The sequence below is a fragment of the Heloderma suspectum genome, chromosome 5, assembly GCF_057233095.1.
Source record: "Heloderma suspectum isolate Gila_16-S chromosome 5, 16-S_ref, whole genome shotgun sequence".
Classification (NCBI taxonomy): Eukaryota; Metazoa; Chordata; class Lepidosauria; order Squamata; family Helodermatidae; genus Heloderma; species Heloderma suspectum.
In genome coordinates this window covers 9,262,549-9,283,463 of record NC_139462.1, presented here as the reverse complement: position 1 = coordinate 9,283,463, position 20,915 = coordinate 9,262,549, and the positions used below count along the sequence as shown (strand labels likewise).

Here is a 20,915-nt window from a genome sequence, read left to right as displayed (position 1 = left end):
TAAGGGAGTGTGCAAGGGGGCTGTTTAAATGAGAAGGGACCTGTCCATGAGGGCTGAGTTGAGAGGGTGAAGCTTCCATAGAGTATCATTTTTTTAAAACCTAAAATGTTTGTGTTTGAGTGAGTGAGTGAAAAAGATTTTAGCACCCCTGCATTTTCTCTCAGATGTCCAGTTGAAATGCCACCGCCTTACGCTCAGCTGCACTGTTTTTGGATCCCAGTTGAAGGCTGTATAGCTTACAAGGCTGTATAATCTTAGAAGGGAGCGTGGCTGTCACGAAGGGACTTCTGAATTTGCCACTACACTACTGCATATCTCTGCACTAATTACACACACACACACACACACACACACTGCTCTGTCACAGTTACTGACAGCTTTTCAACCAGCAACATGTGGAAATGTTCCAGTAAGAGGTTCACAGTCCCTTTTTTCCTTTATCACAGGCACAAATTTGAAACACTGGAGCGATCGGTTCACACAGTGAGAAAACCACTAATATGCTTATTAAATATTACTGAGCCTGCATTAAATAGGTACAGATGGTGATTATGAAATGGTACAAGTTACCTGAAAGCAGGTTCTCCTTGAGGTAGGAAGCAATCGTAAAAGAGAGGGAGTGATTTTAATCAGCAGGAGGAAGAGCCACATGAGAACGTCAGACGAGCCCAGCTGGATCAACCAAAGGCCTATATAGTCCAGCATCCTGCTTGCACAGTGGCCAAACAGATGCCTTTGGGAAGCCAGCAACAGGACCCAAATGAAATGGCACCCTCCTGCCCATGTTCCCCCGGCACCTGGAATACAGCAGCGTACTGCCCCTGAACGTGGCCAATAGCCATTGATAGTCTTGTCCTCCATGAATTTGTCTATTCCCCTTTTTAAAGCTATCCAAGTTGGTGCCTATCACTACATCTTGTGGCAGCAAATTCCATAGTACAACAACGTGTGAGGATGTTTCCTTTTGTCTGTCCTGAACTTCCCACCTTTCAGCTTCACGGGCTGCCCCTGGATTCTATTATTATTATGAGAGAGATAAAAAAAACTTTTCCTGATGCACTTTCTCCATTCCATGCATAATTTTATACACCTCTATCATGTCTCCCCTTACTTGCCTTTTTTTCTAAGCAAAAAAGCCCCAAATGTTGTAACCTGTCCTCATAGGAAAGTTGTTCCAGGCTTGCCTGCCCTTTCTACCTTTTCCAGCTGTACAGTATCATTTTTGAGGTTTGGTGACCAGAACTGCACACAATGTCCCAAGTGTGGTCTTATCGTAGAATTGTATAAGGACGTTATGATATTGGCATGTTCTGTTCAGTTCTGTTCCTAATGATCCCCAACATGAAATATGCCTTTTTCACAGCAGCTGCACTTCGGGTGGAAGGGGTGATTTGACAGGATTTCTGACTCCCAATTGTTCAACAACAGCAAGGCTTTCTCTCTCCCCATCCCTACCCCCACCCCCACGAAGTTGGGCTGTTGAGATGGAAGAAACTTTAGGGGTGGAATAAGGAATGGATTTTGGGGTGACATGATTGTGAGCTTAGTTTTGGTACTGAAAACAAATTCCTGGGCAGACCATGTGCTCAGAGGCAGCCTTGTTCCTGACTTCTAAGGGTATGATTTCCCACCCCTGCACCACTATTTTGCACCCAATTTGATCTGAGAACAATTTTCTATAGGGCAACTAATAAATGTAATTAATGAACTAGAAAGCAATCCTATAGTCCCTGGAGAGCATACCAGGGAACACAGGGTTGTTTGGACTCCCCCTTCCAAGGCCATAGACATGGCTATGATCCTGGAGGAGGACTGTAAGTTCCTATGCCCTGCCTCCTTTCAGCTGCCGTGAAAAGAACCATGCAGGCTGCGTCCCAAGTTTGCAAATGCGGCCTCAGAGGAAGAGAAAACGGGGAGGGGGGGTCTAGTGGGTGGGGAGGGGAGAAGAGAGGTTGGGATATGAGAAATCCTACGGCCTCTCCAGCCTTGGTCCAGCCTCCTGCAATGCATCATCTCTAGATGGGCTCAGGGGCCCATTTAGAGGAAAACATTGTAAAAGGAGGGAGAGGCAAAGATCACCCTGTCCACAACAGCCTAGCAGAGCATTGGATACTCGGAAGACTTCAAGATCAGAGGACTCATGTTAAGGGGAGTAATTAATCAAATTACTAGAAATAAGAGAAAAGGGGAAGGTAAACTATTTTAGGAACCTGAAACTTTGTGAGATAACACCTCCAATTCCCCTTTCCCGCTAGGAACTGCACATGGGTCATAGCGCTGGTTTCCCCGGCTTTAGGAAGGCACCTGTGCTGTCTTTGTGACAGAAGCAGTCACCACCATTCACACCAATCTTGGAAGCAAAGAGCCAAGAACAAATCTGAGCACGCAACGGTGAACCATAGTGATTCCATACACATTTCCATGTGGGCATTTAATAATGGACTGTTATTTGGTGGGCATTTAATAATGGAATAATAATGGGTGAAGCTGAGTTGGTAGAAGTTAAGATTAGGCAGCATCTGGGACAAGTGTCCCATCTATCCAATTACAAGTCTTCTTCTGATTGCATCAGGGGTTCATATAGCTGATGTTTCCAGAAACTTTTCACAAAAGAGTGCCCAAGTATTATTGCCACGGAAAGGGGCAGAAGACAGGTTCCTGAAAGAGTATTAGCAGAGCCTCGACCTGATGGGAGGGAGGCTTAAATGCCTCTTACCTGCAGGTTGCCATCCATGTCGTATGAATGTTTAAGCAAACGTCAGCATGCAGCCTCTGCCCTCTGGGCAACTAGTTGCTTGCACTGAAGAAGCACACACGGAATAGTCTAAATACTCAGAGCATCCGTGGAATTTCCGGACAGAGGGAGAGGAGCAAATCAACTGAGGCCGGATCTACATGGCAACGGAATGTGTGAAATGCTTTCATGTTTAACGAGGATTTTCATGAAATCGGCTTTGGTCCATCAGGAACCCACATAGCCAGAAAAGCGGAGTATGAAGTACCTTAATACACGCTTTCACAGGTCACACTGCACATCACTCCTCCTTACTTTGGGGTTGCATGGGAGGAGTCCAGCCACTTGCACGGGACGTCATGAAACTTGATGCTGCTGAGCAAATGCGAGGCTTACTCCCCGCCCCGCTCCATGCTCCCCTGCTCAGGGAAGCTTGGAAGTACTGAATTATGCCCCCGTAGTTTAACCCCACACGTCTCCCCTCTCATCCACCATTGGGATATTATGAAAAGATTAAAGATTAAAACTGCACTTTTATGAATGGAGAAAACAGGCTGCATTCTATGAATGAGTCAAGCCTGTAATGAGAAAGTAGCCAAGGGAATGGAGATGGGGAAGGGGCACTGATTTTCTCAATGGGAAAAAGACGCTGCAGAAAAAAATGTGGCTTCAAAGGAGTGTTTTTGTGTGGTTTCTTATTACCCTTGTTATTGTTGTTACAGCAGGCAAAGGATGGATTTTGAATGCTCTCTAAGAACATGCTGTTGTGTCTGTCTTTGTGTTATGTCAGCACTGCAAAGTAGCCCATGGCTGTTATACCCATATTGGCTTTCTTCACACCGAGCTTTTATCCTGCGATTGAGATTGCTCCTTCACAGAAGTTTGCGGGCTCTTTACATGCACCGTGACCCTCCAGGGTGTCTCCTGCACTAAATGCCCTTTGTTCCATTTTTAAATAGATCGCAGATAATGAGCTATCAAATTACCCTGTTATGTTCCGCTTGAGTTCCCTCCGTGAAAAGAGGAAAAGCAGCAAGAAAAGGAGCGAGATCAATGAAAGATCATGGAAGACTCAGATACAAGGAGGAGGGGGAAAGGGGAGGGGGGAAAGGAAGCGCATGAAAAAGGGAGTCGTCGTGATCCTGCATTTAAGATGGAGGCCGAAAGCCCCATTTTAAATGCAGGATTTGGGGCTAGTGTAGGAAAGGAAAGGTTTCTCCTGTGCAAGCACCGGGTCATTACTGACCCCTAGAGGGACGCCGCTTGCGCTGGCGTTTTCATGGCAGACTGTAGCGGGGTGGTTTGCCATTGCCTTCCCCAGTCGTGACTACCTTCCCCCCAGCAAGCTGGGCACTCATTTCACCGACCTCGGAAGGATGGAGGGCTGAGTCGACCTGAGCCGGCTACCCGAGACCTGGCTTCCGCTGGGATCGAACTCAGGTCGTGGGGAGAGTTTCAGTTGTAATACTACCACTCTGCGCCACACGAGGCTCTAGGCTGGTGTAGAGGTGCTCATTATTAGGAGGGAGAGTAGTGTATCCCATCACTGCAGTGTGCTCAGAATCGTTATCTGCTAGTGGTTTGGGTATTTTTTTTTATTTTTTTTTATTTATTACATTTATATCCCACCTTTCTTCCATCATGGAAATCAAGGTGGCTACATGGGGTTCCCAGGTGGTCTCCCCTCCAAGCATGGACCAGACCCAGACCTGCTTAGCTTTAGCAAGGTGGCAGCCTCATGTGCCTTCAGAAGATGCCCTGGGACCTATGCCATTTATTTTGGGGAAAATGCATTCAGAGGGATGGGGACTGTGAATTCTTTAATGAAATGGATATTTTCATTCCCTTCATTAAAAACGTGCTGCATGTAATTTCCTTCTGACCTCACTGTTTGCAAGCCCAGCACCACCACCGCCATATGTACTGTATAAAAACCTGAAAATCCCTATAATATCTCATGCATCTGAGGAAGTGGGCTATAGTCCACAAAACCTCATGCCAGAATAAATTTTTAGTCTTCAAGGTGTCACAAGGCTCTCTACTGTTTTTGCTGTTAATAAAGTTTCTTTGAGTTGATGTTCATGCAGAAGATGGAGGCATGTGGCTGGGACATATGAGAATCAAGAGGGTGTTTTTAAAATGTTGAATGTTTAATAAGGGCATTTCTACACCATCCTAAAATCCTATATTTAAAAACGGGGCTTTCTGCTTCCATCTTAAATGCAGGATCACAACTGACTCTCTTTACACATGCTTCCTCCCCCGCCCCCTTCTCCCCATATCTGAGTCTTCCATGGTCTTTCATTGACCTCGCTCCTCTTCTTGCCGTTTTAACTATTTGCACGGAGGAAACTGAAGCGGAACACAACGGGGTAATTTGATAGTGCATTATCTGCGATCTATTTAAAAACAGAAAAAAGGGCATTTAGTGCAGGGGGTCATGGCAGGGTCACGGCGTCATGTAAAGAACCTGCACACTTCCGTGAAGGAGCAATCTCAATCACAGGGTAACAGCCATGTGTGAAGGAGCCCTAAGTATTGGTGTCTTCAGGCTCCCTCCTCAGCTTCTGTGTAAGATGAATTTCTGGGTAGGGCATAGAATCATAGAATAGTAGGGTTGGAAGGGGCCTACAAGGCCATTGAGTCAAACCCCCCGCCCAACATAGGAATCCAAGTCAGAGCATCCCTGACAGATGGCTGTCCAGCCTCGTCTTGAAGGCCTCCAGTGTGGGAGAGCCCACCACCTCCCTAGGGAATTGGTTCCATTGTTGTATTGCTCTAACACTCAGGAAGTTTTTCCTGATGTTCATCCGGAATCTGGCTTCCTGTCACTTGAGCCCATTATTCTGTGTCCTGCACTCTGGGATGATGGAGAAGAGATCCTGGCCTTCCTCTCTGGGACAACCTTTCAATTACTTGAAGAGCGCTATCCTATCTCCCCTCAGTCTTCTCTTCTCAAGACTAAACATGCCCAGTTCTTTCAGTCTCTCTTCATAGGGCTTTGTTTCCAGTCCCCTGATCATCTTTGTTGCCCTCCTCTGAACCCTCTCCGGTTTGTCTGCATCCTTCTTAAAATGTGGTGCCTAGGACTGGACACAGTACTCCAGATGAGGCCTAATCAGTGCTGAGTAGAGGGGAACTAGTACTTCCCGGGATTTGGAAGCTATGCTTCTATTAATACAGCCCCAATAGCATTTGCCTTTTTTGCAGCCACATCACATTGTTGGCTCATATTCAGCTTGTGATCAACAACAATTCCAAGATCCTTCTCGCTTGTAGTATTGTTGAGCCAAGTATCCCCCATTTTGTAACTGTGCATTGGGTTTCTTTTTCCTAGGTGCAGAACTTGGCATTTATCCCTATTAAATGTCATTCTGTTGTTTTCTGCCCAGTGCTCCAGTCTATCCCGATCACTTTGAATTTTGTTTCTGTCTTCCAGGGTATTAGCTATCCCGCCCAATTTTGTGTCATCTGCAAATTTGATCAGCATTCCCTGCACCTCCTCCTCCAAGTCATTCATAAAAATGTTGAAGAGCACTGGGCCCAGGACTGAGCCCTGCGGTACCCCACTCGTTACCTCTCCCCAGCTTGAGAAGGTCCCATTGATAAGCACTCTTTGAGTCCGATTCTGTAGCCAACTGTGGATCCACTGGATCGTTGTTTCATCTAGCCCGCTTTGAGCTAGTTTGCTCATCAGGATATGATGGGGCACTTTGTTGAAAGCTTTGCTGAAGTCAAGGTATATGATGTCTACAGCATTCCCACAGTCCGCAAGGGAGGTTACTTGATCCAAAAATGAGATCAGATTCATCTGGCAGGATTTGTTCTTGACAAAGCCATGTTGGCTTCGAGTCATCACTGCATTGTTTTCAAGGTGCTTACAGACTGCTTGCTTTATCATCTGCTCCAGAAGTTTCCCAGAGATTGATGTCAGACTGACTGGTCTGTAGTTCCCAGGTTCCTCTTTTTTACGCTTTTTGAAGATAGGGACAACATTAGCCCTCCTCCAGTCATCTGGCACTTCACCCGTCCTCCATGATTTCTCAAAGAGAATAGACAGCGGTTCTGAGAGTTCTTCTGCCAGCTCCTTTATTACTCTAGGATGCAGTTCATCTGGCCCTGGAGATCTGAACTCACTCAAAGTAACTGAACACATCTTGTCTCTTCTGAAAACGTACTATTTAATTCTGGCCTTCCTCTGGTTATGTTTTATCGGACTGGGTTGTAGTTCCAGTTGTCTGTTGTAAGCTTTATTTTATGCCAGTGTTTCCTGTGTCTTAGAATGTTGTCTGCTGTTTTTACTGTGTTTTTATTGTGTTTTTATTGCCATATTGGTTTTTTATTATGTGTTTTATTGTTGTTCACCACCATGGGAGGGCTCCTGCCCTGAAAGGCAGGCAAGAAATATTTTAAATAAAATAATACTGACCATGCATGTAAATGAGTGCACACAGATGGCTATTTTACATGCTAGGGAGGTTTACTATGAACGTATGGTAAGGCCATTACGTCTCTGTAGTACAGGATTATTTACTTGGTTTTATTATATTTATGTTTTGCCTTTTGCCCAAAAACTAAAAATCCCCCCGTTTGTACCCTCACAACAGTCCTGTGAGGTAGATTAGGCTGAGAGGGAGTGACTCCTCCAGATCATCCAGTCAGAATGGAAGGTATCTGCTGGTCGGTCCTCAGGCAGCAAAATGTCATGGGCCAGCACTGGCTGTGTATGTGTGTGTCCTCTTTGCTGTTGTGTCTGAAGGAGGCAGTGAGCCCACCTGTATCTCTTTCTTGAGTGTGTGCGCGTATGAGAGAAAGCTTCAAGGCGTGTTTGTGTTTCCTGTGTCTGTGTGCTGATAAAGGGCAAGGTTGTGTTCGTATTTGAAATCTGCACCATGGAAGAGATCTAAGTCTCATGCTTCCAGGAAAGCATGGGAGATGATTTTCATTAAAATATGCAGGGAAAAATGTTCTTGCATTATTATCGTGTGTTGTTGACTGTGTGCATGTATGCACAAATGGATGCAAGTTCAGTCCTGGGGGAAGAGTAGAAGGCTCACTACAGGTGGCAAGCCCCAGGGCCCATCCTGGCCTTGATCCAGCCCTAGCTGTGTTGCTCTGAGGAGATTGCCACGGAATATCATCATTAGCAGTGGCAGCATCATGATTTTGTGTGGCTTTGTGACTCCCCCCTCCCCTCATGAACTTAAAGGCCAAATCCTCTGTGGGATGGGAATTGTTGCTGGAACAAGATAATGTGGGTTCAAAGCACTGCTTTGTATGGCTGTGTGATTTCCCCACTCCCTCCTCTGCATGCACAGTCTTAAAGTCCGTGTGCCCCAGTTTTTCCTTTCTGTGGTATGGGTTGCTTGCTGTTGGAGACTGTGGCTGTTTCTGCATGAGGCATTTATCATGCGCTCATGACTGGTCAATCACGGATGCTCGTGGGTCTTATACACAACATCGTCATCCACCAGGGCACCTCCTGCTCTTTGCAAGCTTTATCACACTATTTTCTGTGACCAGGAAAGCCCGGCCTTTTTGCTCCTCCCACAATTTACCACTTTAACTCTATGTGTGCTGATATCACGGTGGCTTATGGCAAAGAATACAACAGTGCCATCTAGTGGCTTTATAATGAAACATATAGACCTTGCCAAGGAGAAAAATAAAAAGAAGGAAAAGGCCACATGGACGGGACCCAATCTAATCCCGTAAGGCATCTGAAAGCAGAAGCCCTGGTAAAGTTGTGGGATTTTTGCCTGGTGTAGAAATGCTTTCAAAGACTGTTCCACCCCTTGGCTCTGCCTCTGCCCACTCAGATTGGCCACCAGCCTCCACTGAGTGTGTGTCCCAACCAAGAGTTGCAGGCAGTGTGGGAGTGGGAGTGCGGGATCCCCGCAAGAGCATCATGTGCCTTCATACATCTGAGTATGATGGAAGTTATAATTCAACATGTGTGAAGGGCAGCTAATTGGAGAAGGCAGCAGAAGTGAGAAGCGTTTATTCCGTTATGTGGGCACTTGCTAGATCACATGACGTACCTGAATTGATAGCATTACATATGTGACCAGTAACGCAGAGGAGGCCACAGCAGGGAAGAGCTTTCTAAAACACCAGAAGACATAGTACAGTGTTTAGAAATTGACCGCTGCGGCCGGCAGGAAAATGTTGCAGTGTGGAGCATTCCTGTTCATGGTTCCAGCCATCCAGCCATGCCCCCTTCCACGATATTCCATTACATCCCCCCACCCTAGTTTTCCACCCCACATAAGACTAAGCGCTCTGTGGTCACTGAGGATGCTCCATCTTTGTGGGACTATCTGTGGCTGTTGGTTTTTCCCTTAGAGCTTTTTTTCTTTTATCCCCCTCCTGTCCACAGATGGTGCAGTTTTGGCTCCTTGGAGAACCCAGTTTGTTATTAGAATCTACGATGGCAGGCTAATAGCACCCTTCAGTGGTGTGCTCTGCCATGCTTTGAGAAGCATGAACTTCTTTCTACAAAATGCTGTCAAAGTAAAAAAAAAGACTGCACAAAAATTATGAATTTAAAAATAATCATTAAGACATAATGAGTTCCTGCCTGCAATCAATGTTCAAAACATCACAAAAGTGCCATGCAAATTCAGCTTGATTCTTGCCCAGAAGCTGGAATATGTCATCAAATGTATTAACCAAGTAGTCTGGGGAGAGAGTTGGCAGATTATTAGCATACTGTTTAAGGTAAAACACAAACACACAGTAATTGGAGGAGAGAGAAAGACTGTTTGTTCAGAATCAGCACAAATTAGCCAATAGTTGCATGGTCTTTAAAGATGGCTTTCCTTGAAACCATCTCTATTCTTGGATAAATTACAGATTCCAGATTCCACTGAGGATTACCAGGAAAGGGTGATTTCTCCTCTGCCGGTAGAAGAAATAGCTGAAATTTTAAAAACAGACAGTTAGGCATTTGATCATGTCTTCTGCCTGTATTTACTTACTGGTCTCCCTAAGGCAGCCTTCTCTCTGGCAGCTCTATGGAGACCAGGGCTGGATCTACATGGCAATAAATGTGATGCGCTTTCATGTTTAATTTGGGTTTTCATGAAATTGGCTTTGGTCCATCAGGAGCACACGAAGCAAAGAATGCGGAGTAGTAAACACAACCTTAAAACCCGCTTTTCACAGGTCAAACTGCACTTTAATCCGCCTTACCTTGCGGTTGGATGGGCGGGGTCCCGCTATTTATTTATTTATTTATTTATTTATTTATTTCTATTTCATTTCTATACCGCCCAATAGCCGAAGCTCTCTGGGCGGTACAGACGCTAGCTGGGCAGTATTCCACCGCTAGTAGAAGTGAACGTCATCCACCCCATAGATGCCGCTCAGCCAATGAGAGAGGCTTGCTCCCGCCCCTCTCCGTGCTCCACCACTCAGGGAAGTTTAATGGAAGAGATGAGTAACGTGGGATGGTTTACCCTACACCTCTCCCCCTCACATCCACCGACTGCAAACCCGCAACGTTGAAGCCCAGGGACAGACCGATGGGCAGGCAGGCAGGAGGCACCTGGGTCCTGCACAGAGGGAAGGGCTGGAATTGCCTCCCTCCGCTAGCGCTCTGGAGTCAGCAGCGGGGGCTCCTGCTGCTGCCCCCTCCACTTCCCGACTGGAACTACGCCTCCTCCTCCCCGCAAACTCACAGGGAGATCACACACACAGGGGACTATTCTGAAGGGGAGACATGAATGAATCAGAGGCTGCTATTCGTGAATGGAAACCGTAAACTGCTGCATTACTCTGAAGGGGCGCCCTGGAGGGATTCCACGATTGGGGCAGCTTGTTCCCAGCCCCGTCCATGCTCCCTTGCTGCACTGGCAGCCCTTTCTCCTTCCTGTCGGGGTATTCCTTAGTTGAAGGTGTATCGCGTGACCGCAAAGTTGCGGGTCTATCGCCACTGTGACATAGCAGCTGGCTGCCCTTTTCCCTCCTGCTCTGTGTATTCTTTATTGTGCACTACATATAAACTGGCTTCTCCACTATTGTGAATGAAACAGCACTACTGCTTTTATGAATGGGAAAAGGAGGGTACTTATTGTGAAAGCAGCAAATGGGGAAAGGGGGGGGGGAGTGGCCACTCCACTTGACCACCTCACTGGCAGGTCACAGAGGCACACTCAGGATTTAATGCGGGGGGATGGAACTGCTCTGGAGCGGCATTTAAGAACAACAACAGAGTAAGAGGACTTTCCAAAAATGCAGCTTTTCAAGAGGGAAGCTGCCAGTTAGCTGTGGATTGGCGACCATGTCTTGTGTCGCCAAAGACCTCAAACTGCTCTCCCTCTGCGTTAAGTCGCTCATGTAGATTGGCTCCAGTTTGGCTGTTCTGCCACAGAGAAGGCCTTTTCCTTGTTCATTACCTCCATCTCACCTGACAGCAGGGGTACCAGGAAATGGGCCACTAAAAAAAAGGGGTTGGGCACTTGGTTCCAGTTGCAGGAGATGGAAGAAAGAAGGAGCTACAGTACATCTTGTACACTGGGACTGCGACACTGTAAAGGGTTTCTGGTCACCTCAAGACTGTGACCAGAAGGGCTGTAGCTCAGTGGTAGAGCACCTGGTTGGCACGCAGGAAGTCCCAGGTTCAATCCCTAGGGTCTCCAGGTAGGGCTGGAAAAACTCCAGCTTCAAACCCCGGAGAGCTGCTGCCAGTCAGCATCAACATTACTGGGCTAGATGGACCAAGGGTCCAACACATTGTAAGGCTGCTTCCTACTTTCCTATGACCGTACAGACTTCATGACTTCAACATCAAGTCAGCCTTTCTCTCCCAGACCACCTGCTTTTTGTAACATCTTGTCTGATGAAGAGTTCTCAAGAACTCAAAAGCTTGCACACTATTTTGTGACTTCTGCATTGATCGCTAATAAATATATTGCCCTAGTATGGATTTTGGTAATTTTCATGTGGCCAGTTTGCTTTTTGGAAGGAATCAGGGAAACAAGCAGAGATTGTGGACTTCCACACATCTGATGACCTAACACCTACCTGCGACATGAAACCTGCAGGCAGGACACAGAGTTGAGAGAGCTACTTCCATTCTCCATCTCCATCTATGCCAATCCAAGCCTCCTCCTAGAAGAGAAACATAATTCATTGGATGGGGCTGCATTGCAGCAAGATGGAAAGGGCCACTCAGGGGATCTGGATTAATTCAAAGGCTCATGGGAAGTGTTCTGCTAGTTGATGAGGGTTATAGGACAACTATAGGTTGGCCATAGCTTTCCTCCCAAGGAGCAAGCGTCTTTTAATTTCATGGCTACAGTCACCGTCTGCGGTGATCTTGGAGCCCAAGAAAGTAAAATCTGTCACTGCTTCCATTTCTTCCCCTTCTATATGCCAGGAAGTGATGGGGCCAGAGGCCATGATCTTTGTTTTTTTAATAAACAGGAACAGCCACGGGAGCCACAAGAGTTCAGGAAGTGAAAGGAAGTGAGGCTCCAAAGAGTCTGATAGGAAGGTGAAAAAATAGGTTTTTAGAATGTAGAGGAGGTTGGAAGGAAAGAAGAAAAATAATCAAGAAAGAAAACTGCTTGGGAAAATCTGAACGCTGAGGAGAGGTTGAACGCTTTAAAAAATGTAAAATCTGACAGTAAGATATTGCTGGGGAAAACATGGGAAAGAGGGACAAAGGCTGAATCTACACACAGCAGTTTTGCCGTTATCATACTGCAATGATAACTATTGGTGCACATGACACCAATGGGCACCGATAGTTATCACTGCAGTATGACAACGGCAAAACTGCTGTGTGTAGATTCAGCCCCAGTCTAGTTAGCAGGGATGGTCCTCTCCTGAGGTGGGGTGAATCCTCCATCCCAGGCGGAGGATCTGGAAAGGCTGCTGAGAGAAATATAGAAATATAATAAAACAAAATGAAATGAGAAGGTCGTGGGTCCTGGCGCCCCTGCAGCCCAATGCCTCTCACACTGAGGCATAGGTATGGTGGCCACTTGGGAGAGCCCTGCTGGCCAGTGGCCATTACAGATCTCCGGAGCAGCTGTCCCCCATCCTGTGCCTCACTCTGAGTAAGGCATGGGCAGGCCCCCGCTTCTCTGGTGCAGCTGGTCCTCCCCTGGCTCTGAGGGGTTCTTCCTCAGAGCGAGGCATTGGTGGGGAGGTGGCCCTGGAGATCGCCCATGCTGCTGTGCCAGAGGAACTCTCCAGGTCCACCTCTCACAATTCTCCCTCTCACAAGGGACCCTTCAAAGCAAGCTATTGAGAGGAAGGTGGGTGGCGACTGCAAACAGGTGGGAAGGTGGAAGAGGGTTACGCAACTCTTCTCCCTTCCCCGTGCAGTGGCAGTGGCTTGTGGTCCTCCCCTCCCCCGTGTGGCAGCAGCAGCTCATGCTCCCCCCCCATGTGGCAGTGGCAGCTTCTCACGCTTCCCCTTCCCCCATGCGGCTCACGCTCCTCTCTTCCACACAGTGGCAGCAGGATATCTTGCACTGACCCTGCTGGTGAGGAATTAGCAGGATGTGTTTACCCTGGTTATTTTCTTATCCTTTTGCTCGTATGTTTTTGGTGTGTGTGTGTGTGTGTGTGTGCCCTGTGACTATTAAGCTGTTGAACCTTTTTTCCTAGTAAAAATACTTCTTTCAGTAAAGTTCTATTTTTTTGTTTTTTTAACCGGGAAGTCTCTTTTCTTGTTGGATTACCCACCGCATGCCTAGAAGCCCAAACCCACGCTACCAAAGAAGATTTGCAAGACACTCAGAAGGGCCAAATCTACATGGAGATGGTTTGTGAAGCAATTCTGTTTAAATACAGATTGTCATGAAATCATATTAGCTCTTCCCGGGGCAAACAGTAGCTAGTAATGCACTGTATACGTTTTTTAAAAATCCTCTTGCATGGGGCAAACGACAGCTAAAACTGCATTCATTCGGGGTTTGGTGGATGGAATCCCACAAGTATTGCTGAACATCATCAACCGCATAGGTGTGGGGCAGCGGATGAGTGGAGGCTTGCTCCCCACACCTCCCTCCCCCCGTGCTCAGTCAAGTGCAAGGGAGCATGGGTTACTTCCTAGTAGGAATGTTTAGCAGACAGCTCTCCCCCCTGTCCAGCCCTTCTCTGCAGGATTAGGGCTCATTTGGGGGCCATCAGTTTTTAAAATCAGTAAGGCTCTGCGTACATATGCACCTCCATAAGAGCAGACCTTCCCATTTCCATAACAGTATAGTCTTACAACGACAGGCTTGAGGCTTGCTCTCCACCACTCCCCCCATGGTCAGTGAATTGCCATTTGAGAGAGTTACTTCTGAGTAAGCATGTTTAACCAGCAACAGTGCAGTTTCAAAGCAACAGGGCCAGCTCCCCTCCCCACTCTTGCACTCAATGAATATTCAAAACAGGCAGCGATTGAGCACTCATTCGCAACAGAGTTTCAAAGACTCCCCCTCCCCACTCCCGTGCGCAAACAACAGGCAAAGGAACTCTCCTGACCCCTCTGCTCCTGTACTTGGCAAAGTGCAATTGAAGGCCATTAGTTACTTCCAGGCAGACATGTGTAGCCCTCTGCTCACCCCACACCCCGGCCCTATGCAACTTTTCCTTCCGCCAATTAGTGCCGCTTCCACCAGCCTGCGCCAAAGCCAGCTGACTTCACACGGACACCCAAACTGCACTGAAACTGCTGTGACAGGAAAACCTGTCACAAAATGAATTTGGGGGGGCGGGTGGGGAATGGATTTAGGGCAAGAAAAGCCACGCTAGGTACAGAGAGGGGTGTGTGTCATCTGCCATGATTGCTTTGGGGGCATGGTAGAAACGGAGTAAAAGCCCTGTGTAGATACCCCCAAGGTCTTGAGACTGTTCGGTGGAAGCAGCCAAGGAAATTCCATATGGTGGCAGTGGAAAGGTCGTTGGAAGGGAAGGGCAAACACGAGTAGGTCACTCTAATTTGCCTGATCTCCCTTCCACACACGGGTCAGGATGTAGCTGGTCCCATGATACGGTATCACAGCTTTTATGTTTTTACACACACTCGGACAACACAAGGTATACCCACTTCAGCAACGATTGCTCTCTTTCCTCCTCATGGGCAGTTATTGATGTAGCATGGTGGAGCTTCTTGACTACTGTCTGGTTCTTTCTCACTCTCTTCCTGATCACCTGCAGACAAACAGAGAACACACAAGAAGTAAATGGCAAGGACTGTCCCCTGCATCGTGAAGAAATTGAAATGCTCACAATTGCACCCAGAGACCCGTCTGGTCTTCCAGCTCCTGCTGCCTAGCTCCTTTCTGGGCCATGTCTGCATGTATACCCTTCCAGGCAGCATAGTCCCTCTATCGTCATGGCCGAGATTTTGCAGCTTTTCCACCCTCAAGCTAGGTTGACTTAGAAACAGGTGACTAGAATTAATTTAGTGCAGAGAGACTCTGCACTAAATTAATTCAGGAGACTCTGGTCTGCCAAGTCTCTTGCTGATGCTGAAGATATTCCTCTTGATAAACAGGAGTGAGGATCTGCAGTAGTGATGACAAGTTTAGCTTGTGGCTGGAAGGGGCTGGTCACCACCGATACACTTTTGCTGAGGGTTACAAGGAGGATCCTTTCTACGTTCCCTGTGTTTCTCTTTTGCACTGTGCAAGGCCTGATTCCCCAGCAAAATGGACTCCAGATATTTCTGGTATCCAGTAGACCTCTGCATAGCTCCATATGCCATTTCGAGCTTCCCTTTGCCTTGAGGTATGGCGTCCCCGCAGTACTGGTTATTCTTGGTTGTTGTTATCATCAGCACCTAGCAGCAACATTGTTGTCATTATTTTGTAGTATCTTAAGGGCACAATCCTATGCATGTTTAGTCAGAGAAAAGTCGTACAACTCCCAGCATGCCCCAGCCAGCCATGCTGGCTGGGGCATGCTGGGAGTTGTAGGACTTTTCTCTGTCTAAACATGCATAGGATTGCACCTTAAATGTACCTATGAGTTCACACAACTAGTTTGGCCTCTTAAAATGCTTGGGGCGGGGCAGTAGGTTGCTGTTATTCCCATTTTATAGATAGGCAAATGAAGGTTAACATTTGATGTCTCAGTCAGAGCCTCCCAACTGAGCGGATGGTTGAACAGAGATTTGGAACGGTGGTGCAGCCAGCAATGTACCGTGTGACAATACGAAATAATTCCTGGATTCCGCCTGAATAACTGAATCTTCGCCTCGTCTTTTGGGTCCTCCCACCGAAAGGCAAATAACAGTCTCGAGTCTGGATGTAGTGGGATACTAAAGAAAGCATCTTTTAGGTCTATGACGGTAAAACACTCATGACTTTCTGGAATTTTTGTCAAGACAGTGTGTGGGTTTGGCACCACAGGATAGGGGGCTTCTATCTGCTGGTTAAGGAGGCGAAGGTCCCTCTCCTCTGCATGGGGTTCTGGCATGGCGTTTAAGAGTGCCATCTGATAATTACTACTTTGCTGTTTGGGGAACCGCACCTCCATTTTCTCATCTGAGGTAAAAGCAATTTCGAGTTGGAGTTTAGCCAATAGGTCCCTCCCTAATAATGCCACCAGACAAGAGGGGGTACAGATAAACACATGCTCTAAATGGGTGTTTCCAACCTTAGTGAGGAGTGGTTGGGACAAAGGCACCCGGACGGCTCTCCCTTCAACGCCCATTATGGTGGTAGTCCCTGCTGTTCCTCCTGGTGGTCGAGTAAGAGGAAGGATGGACAGGACGGCCACCGTGTCTATGAGGGCATCGTAAGGACAGCCCCCAACCTTAATTTTGACCATGGGGTCCTTCTTAGCCTCTGTTATGGCCAGGAGGGGGCCGGGCCCCGGTCTGTCCTAGTCCTCCGTAACATGGAGGACTCCTTGTGTTAGATAAAAAGGGGAGGTAATAAGTAGCTAGTGTAGCTAGTGACTCGGACACATAGGCATAACACGTGACAGATGAGTCAGCTTAAACAGAGCAGGCAAAAAAACGAAGAACAATGGGTCAGTTTATACTGAGAGCATGCGCAGAGACAAGAACTGATGGAGAAGTATTGAGCTGTTGGGGGGGGTATAAAAAGATTGGGTGCGCCATGTTCTGGGTCCAGACTGCTCTGTACCCGTTTTGCAAAACGATCAATAAAACTTTGTTGGCTCCACTGTCGCCTGCCTGGCCTCTCATTTGACCAGAAGCAAGAACTTTTTCTAACAATTTGGTGCCGTGACTTGGATCGTGCCTTCTGGGGCGCATTCTCGTGCGTCGAGCCGAGGGGCTGCGGTGGGGAAGTGGCCACAGGCAGTTAACTTATACTGCCTTCCCCTCCCTGGCGGCGGGGAGACGCTTGGAGACCAACGCCATTGTAAGGGAGACCGAGAGCCCTCTTTTAAGGTACCGACAGTGGATCTGGACGCAGCTGCGGGTGGAGTACGGAGACTTCAGAGTAAGTGGCAACTTACACTCGGGGAATTTGCGGGACAGTGGGGTGTGTGTGTGAGGTTTGTGTGAGACGCCTCTGGGCGATGCAAGTGAGGAGCCCCGATTTGCATTTCCCTACCCCAGCGACGGACTGGGTCAGAGAGGGGCGAAGCGTATGAATTGTTGGCTGAAACCACTGCTGTCATGGGCAGATCCCACTCTAGGCTTGAAGAAAAGTCTCCAGCACCCTCGGGATGTTGTTTGCGCAATTGAAATAAGTTTAAGTTAGATTATGGTGTCAAGATGATAAGACCTCATAAAGTTTTGTAATGGGGAGTGGGTGACATTTAGTGTTGGCTGGCCAACTGGGGGAAGCTGAAAAAATGTTGTGTCCAAGATATATAATAAAGTGATTGTTGATAACCATAGAGAACAGCTAAAGAAAGAGATTTGTGTAAAGTCTTAAAGACTGTGACAAAATTTAAAAAACAAAGACAGCAATGTCTGGGTCTGTGTGAGCTTATCTCTGCTAGTCTGCTGAAAGCAGAGCTAAAAGGGGGGGGGGTGCCTGGCCCCGCTAGAAGATGTCTAACTTTTGTAAGGACCTAATAGAAACAGTAAGATTTGCAAAAGAATTGCTCAAGTTAAAGCATCACAGCTAGAAAGCTGAGCAGTCCTTGCTCTTATCTGTCGAAGAATCTAAAAGAGGTGTAAGGTTGCACTTTCCCCTTTTGAACTAATGAAGAGACAGAGAGCCTTTACCAAAAGCATCCCGTTTTTATTGCCCAAAGCTTTTTGTTTGGATCCATTATTGTTTAAACTTTTAAGAGGCACTCTGCACATAGATTAAAACTTTAGACTGTTAAAGACTTGCCATAAACAGTACTGTAAGGCTTGTCATAGCCTTAAACTCCCGTTGTTGTAGTTTGTGTGTTTGTGATCAGATCAGTGCACAGTTTAATTTGTAACTTCAACACTCAGATAAAAAGCTGTATTTCCAAGGCTTTGATTTTGTTTACCCTAATGAAGCATACAGATGCAAATTGCTAGAGATTCACAGACTACAAAGGAAACAGCCTTCAAAAAGTTCAAAGAGAAACTACAAAAGTTAGTTTCCATTTAGAAAAAGGGAGGGGCAGTAAATTATTTTAAGAAGTGAGAAAGAAAAATCCCCCCCCTTCTCCTGCGGCACCTCTAAGCCCAGCTGTGCTTCTAAAGCCTGAGAAAGTTCCTGCCCCACGTATTCTAGCTCTTTCTCGAAATCTGAACTGTCTGGACACTCTATATGCTCAGAGGCAAGCATAACACTCTGTCAAAATTCATGAAGTGTGGAGTTGCCGATGCAAAAATGGTGGCTTAAAACTTTTTGCATATATAAAAATGCCCTTCCCTTGATCTTGATGGGCCCTAACTATGCAGCCGAGGAACAGTATGATTGCTAGATCTGCTCCACCATGCCCTACGATGAAAAAAATGTTTTTCAGTCATGCTGTTAGATTTCAATAGTGTGAAGCAGAAAAGGCAGAAAAAAAAGGTCAAACAGAATGCAGCTTTGATTGCAATGGCAGTCACAGAAAAACTCAGAAAAAGCCGCGTTTAAAAGAGATGAATGTGCTTACTACAAAGAGGGGGGTGTTAATAAAAGTGGGGCCCGTCTTACAAAAGGCAGATAGCCCAAAGAGTGGAGGAGAGAAGGGGGGCTCCACCTATAATTTGCGAAAGGATCCACAACCACCAACCAAACTGACGCTCCCCATAAGAGAGGTCCCAGATCCCACTGCTCAGCATCCCCAAGGGACTATGTTCATATATGTCCCTTTTACGACATCTGATCTGTACAATTGGAAACAGTTCAACCCCCCTTTTGATGAGGATCCTGGACCGCTTTTATCCTTAATGGAGAATGTGAGGCTTACTTACAACCCCACCTGGGACTGGCAGAGATAAGCTCACACAGTCTTTGCTCTTTTAATGTTGCCACAGTCTTGAAGACTTCAAACAAATGTCTTTCTTTAGAGTTTACAACTTTTTTTTTTTTTTTGCTGTTCTCCATGGTTATCAACAATTACTTTATTATATATCTTGGACACAACATTTTTTCCGCTTCCCCTAGTTGGCCAGCCAATACTAAATGTCACCCACTCCCCATTACAAAACTTTATGAGCTCGTCTTTTGTCATCTTGACACCATAATCTAACTTAAACTTATTCCAGTTGCGCAAACAACATCCCAAGGGTGTCTGAGACTTTTCTTCAGGCCTAGAGTGGGACCTGCCCATGACAGCAATGGTTTTAGCTCACACACACACTACTGTCCCGCGAATTCCCCGAATGTAAGTTGTCACTTACCCTGAAGTTTTAGTACTCCACCCGCAGCTGCGTCCAGCTGCCTCATGGATCCACTGTCGGTACCTTAAAAGAGGGCTCTCGGTCTCCCTTAAAATGGCGTTGGTCCCCGAGCATCTCCCCGCCGCCAGGGAGGGGAAGGCAGTATAACTTAACTGCCTGTGGCCACTTCCCCACCGCAGCCCCTCGGCTCGACGCACGAGAACGCACCCCAGAAGGCACGATCTGAGTCACAGCACCAAATTGTTAGAAAAAGTTCTTGCTTCTGGTCAAATGAGGGGCCAGGCAGGCGACAGTGGAGCCAACAAAGTTTTATTGATCGTTTTGCAAAATGGGTGCAGAGCAGTCTGGACCCAGAGCATGGCACGCCCAACCCTTTTATAGCCACCCATAATGGCTCAGTATTTTTCCATCAGCTCTCTTTCTCTCTGCACATGCTCTCGGCTTAAGCTGACTCATTGGTCACGTGACATGCCTACGTGACCGAGTTACTAGCTACTTATGGCTTCCCCTTTTTTTTATCGAACACTGGGAACCAGGAAGTTGTTCAGGGCAGTGCCCACTGCTTCTGGCCTGAGGAGAGAGTGGCCACGGCCTGAGATAGCTCTGTATAGCAGTCTCTGTTTAAATGAAACTTGGAAGTTTGTTTGGAAGAAGAGTCCATTTGAATCTGTGAGTTGCAGTCCACCAAATTTGAAACAGACCTCAGGGGAGAAGTCCAGGACCCTGTAGCATAGCCCCCCTACCCAAATGACTACCCAGAGAGCAGCAGGTGATGGGACATTTGGTACAGCACATTTTAGTCACTCTTACTTCTTTAACGTAACATACCATGGGATACCCCTTCATGGATCACTGCCTTGTTGTGGTGAAGGGGCTTGCGTAACTCAGTGAAGCCATAAGCTATGCCGTGCAGGGCCACCCAAGACGGACAGGTCATGGCAGAGAGTTCTGACAAAATTTGGTCCACTGGAGAAGGAAATGGCAACCCACTCCAGTATTCTTGCCAAGAAAACCCCATGGAACGTATCACAAGGCTAAAAGATATGACGCCAGAAGATGAGACCCTCAGGTTGGAAGGTGTCCAAAAGTACTACTGGGGAAGAGCAGAGGGAATTTCCAAGTAGCGCCAGAAAGAGTAAAATGGCTGGGCCAAAGCCGAAAGGACACTCAACTGTGGATGTGTCTGGTGGTGAAAAGAAAATCCGATGCTGTAAAGAACAATATTGTTTAGGAACCTGGAATGTCAGATCAATGAATCAAGGTAAGGTGGAGGTGGTCAAACATGAGATGGCAAGATTGAACATCGACATCTTGGGAATCAGCGAACTAAAATGGACAGGCATGGGCGAATTTAATTCAGGTGACCATCATATCTACTATTGTGGGCAAGAATCCCTTAGAAGAAATGGAGTAGCACTCATAGTCAACAAAAGGGTG

The 20,915-nt window shown here is 47.0% G+C and overlaps 1 protein-coding gene across 2 annotated transcripts; it reads right to left on the bottom strand.

Annotated features, from left to right (window-relative positions):
• Positions 1 to 8,717: 8,717 nt before the first annotated feature.
• On the bottom strand, positions 8,718 to 19,829 carry LOC146343579 (uncharacterized). Of its 2 annotated transcripts, none has more exons than XR_014792555.1 (4): positions 19,479 to 19,829; positions 14,787 to 14,890; positions 11,762 to 11,848; positions 8,718 to 9,653 (listed from the first exon to the last, which is right to left on the bottom strand). XR_014792555.1 is itself a non-coding variant. In XM_084860190.1 (4 exons), exons 1-3 carry the CDS (start codon positions 16,511 to 16,513, stop codon positions 11,827 to 11,829), a joined length of 756 nt encoding a protein of 251 aa, XP_084716316.1. In that variant the 5' UTR covers positions 16,514 to 16,951; the 3' UTR covers positions 8,720 to 9,653; positions 11,762 to 11,826. The 2 variants fall into 2 exon arrangements, 1 of the variants encoding a protein (XP_084716316.1); XM_084860190.1 differs by lacking the exon at positions 19,479 to 19,829 and adding an exon at positions 15,884 to 16,951 and having other exon boundaries at positions 8,720 to 9,653.
• Positions 19,830 to 20,915: the final 1,086 nt, after the last annotated feature.

Coding starts and splice junctions, on each gene's coding strand:
- LOC146343579 (XM_084860190.1), bottom strand. CDS start 16,513: ATGGTCAAAATTAAGGTTGGGGGCTGTCCTTACGATGCCCTCATAGAC. Junction 14,891..15,883: donor TTATTTCGTATTGTCACACG/GTACATTGCTGG, acceptor GTTTGTCTGCAG/GTGATCAGGAAGAGAGTGAG. Junction 11,849..14,786: donor AGAGAGCAATCGTTGCTGAA/GTGGGTATACCT, acceptor TTTCTCTTCTAG/GAGGAGGCTTGGATTGGCAT.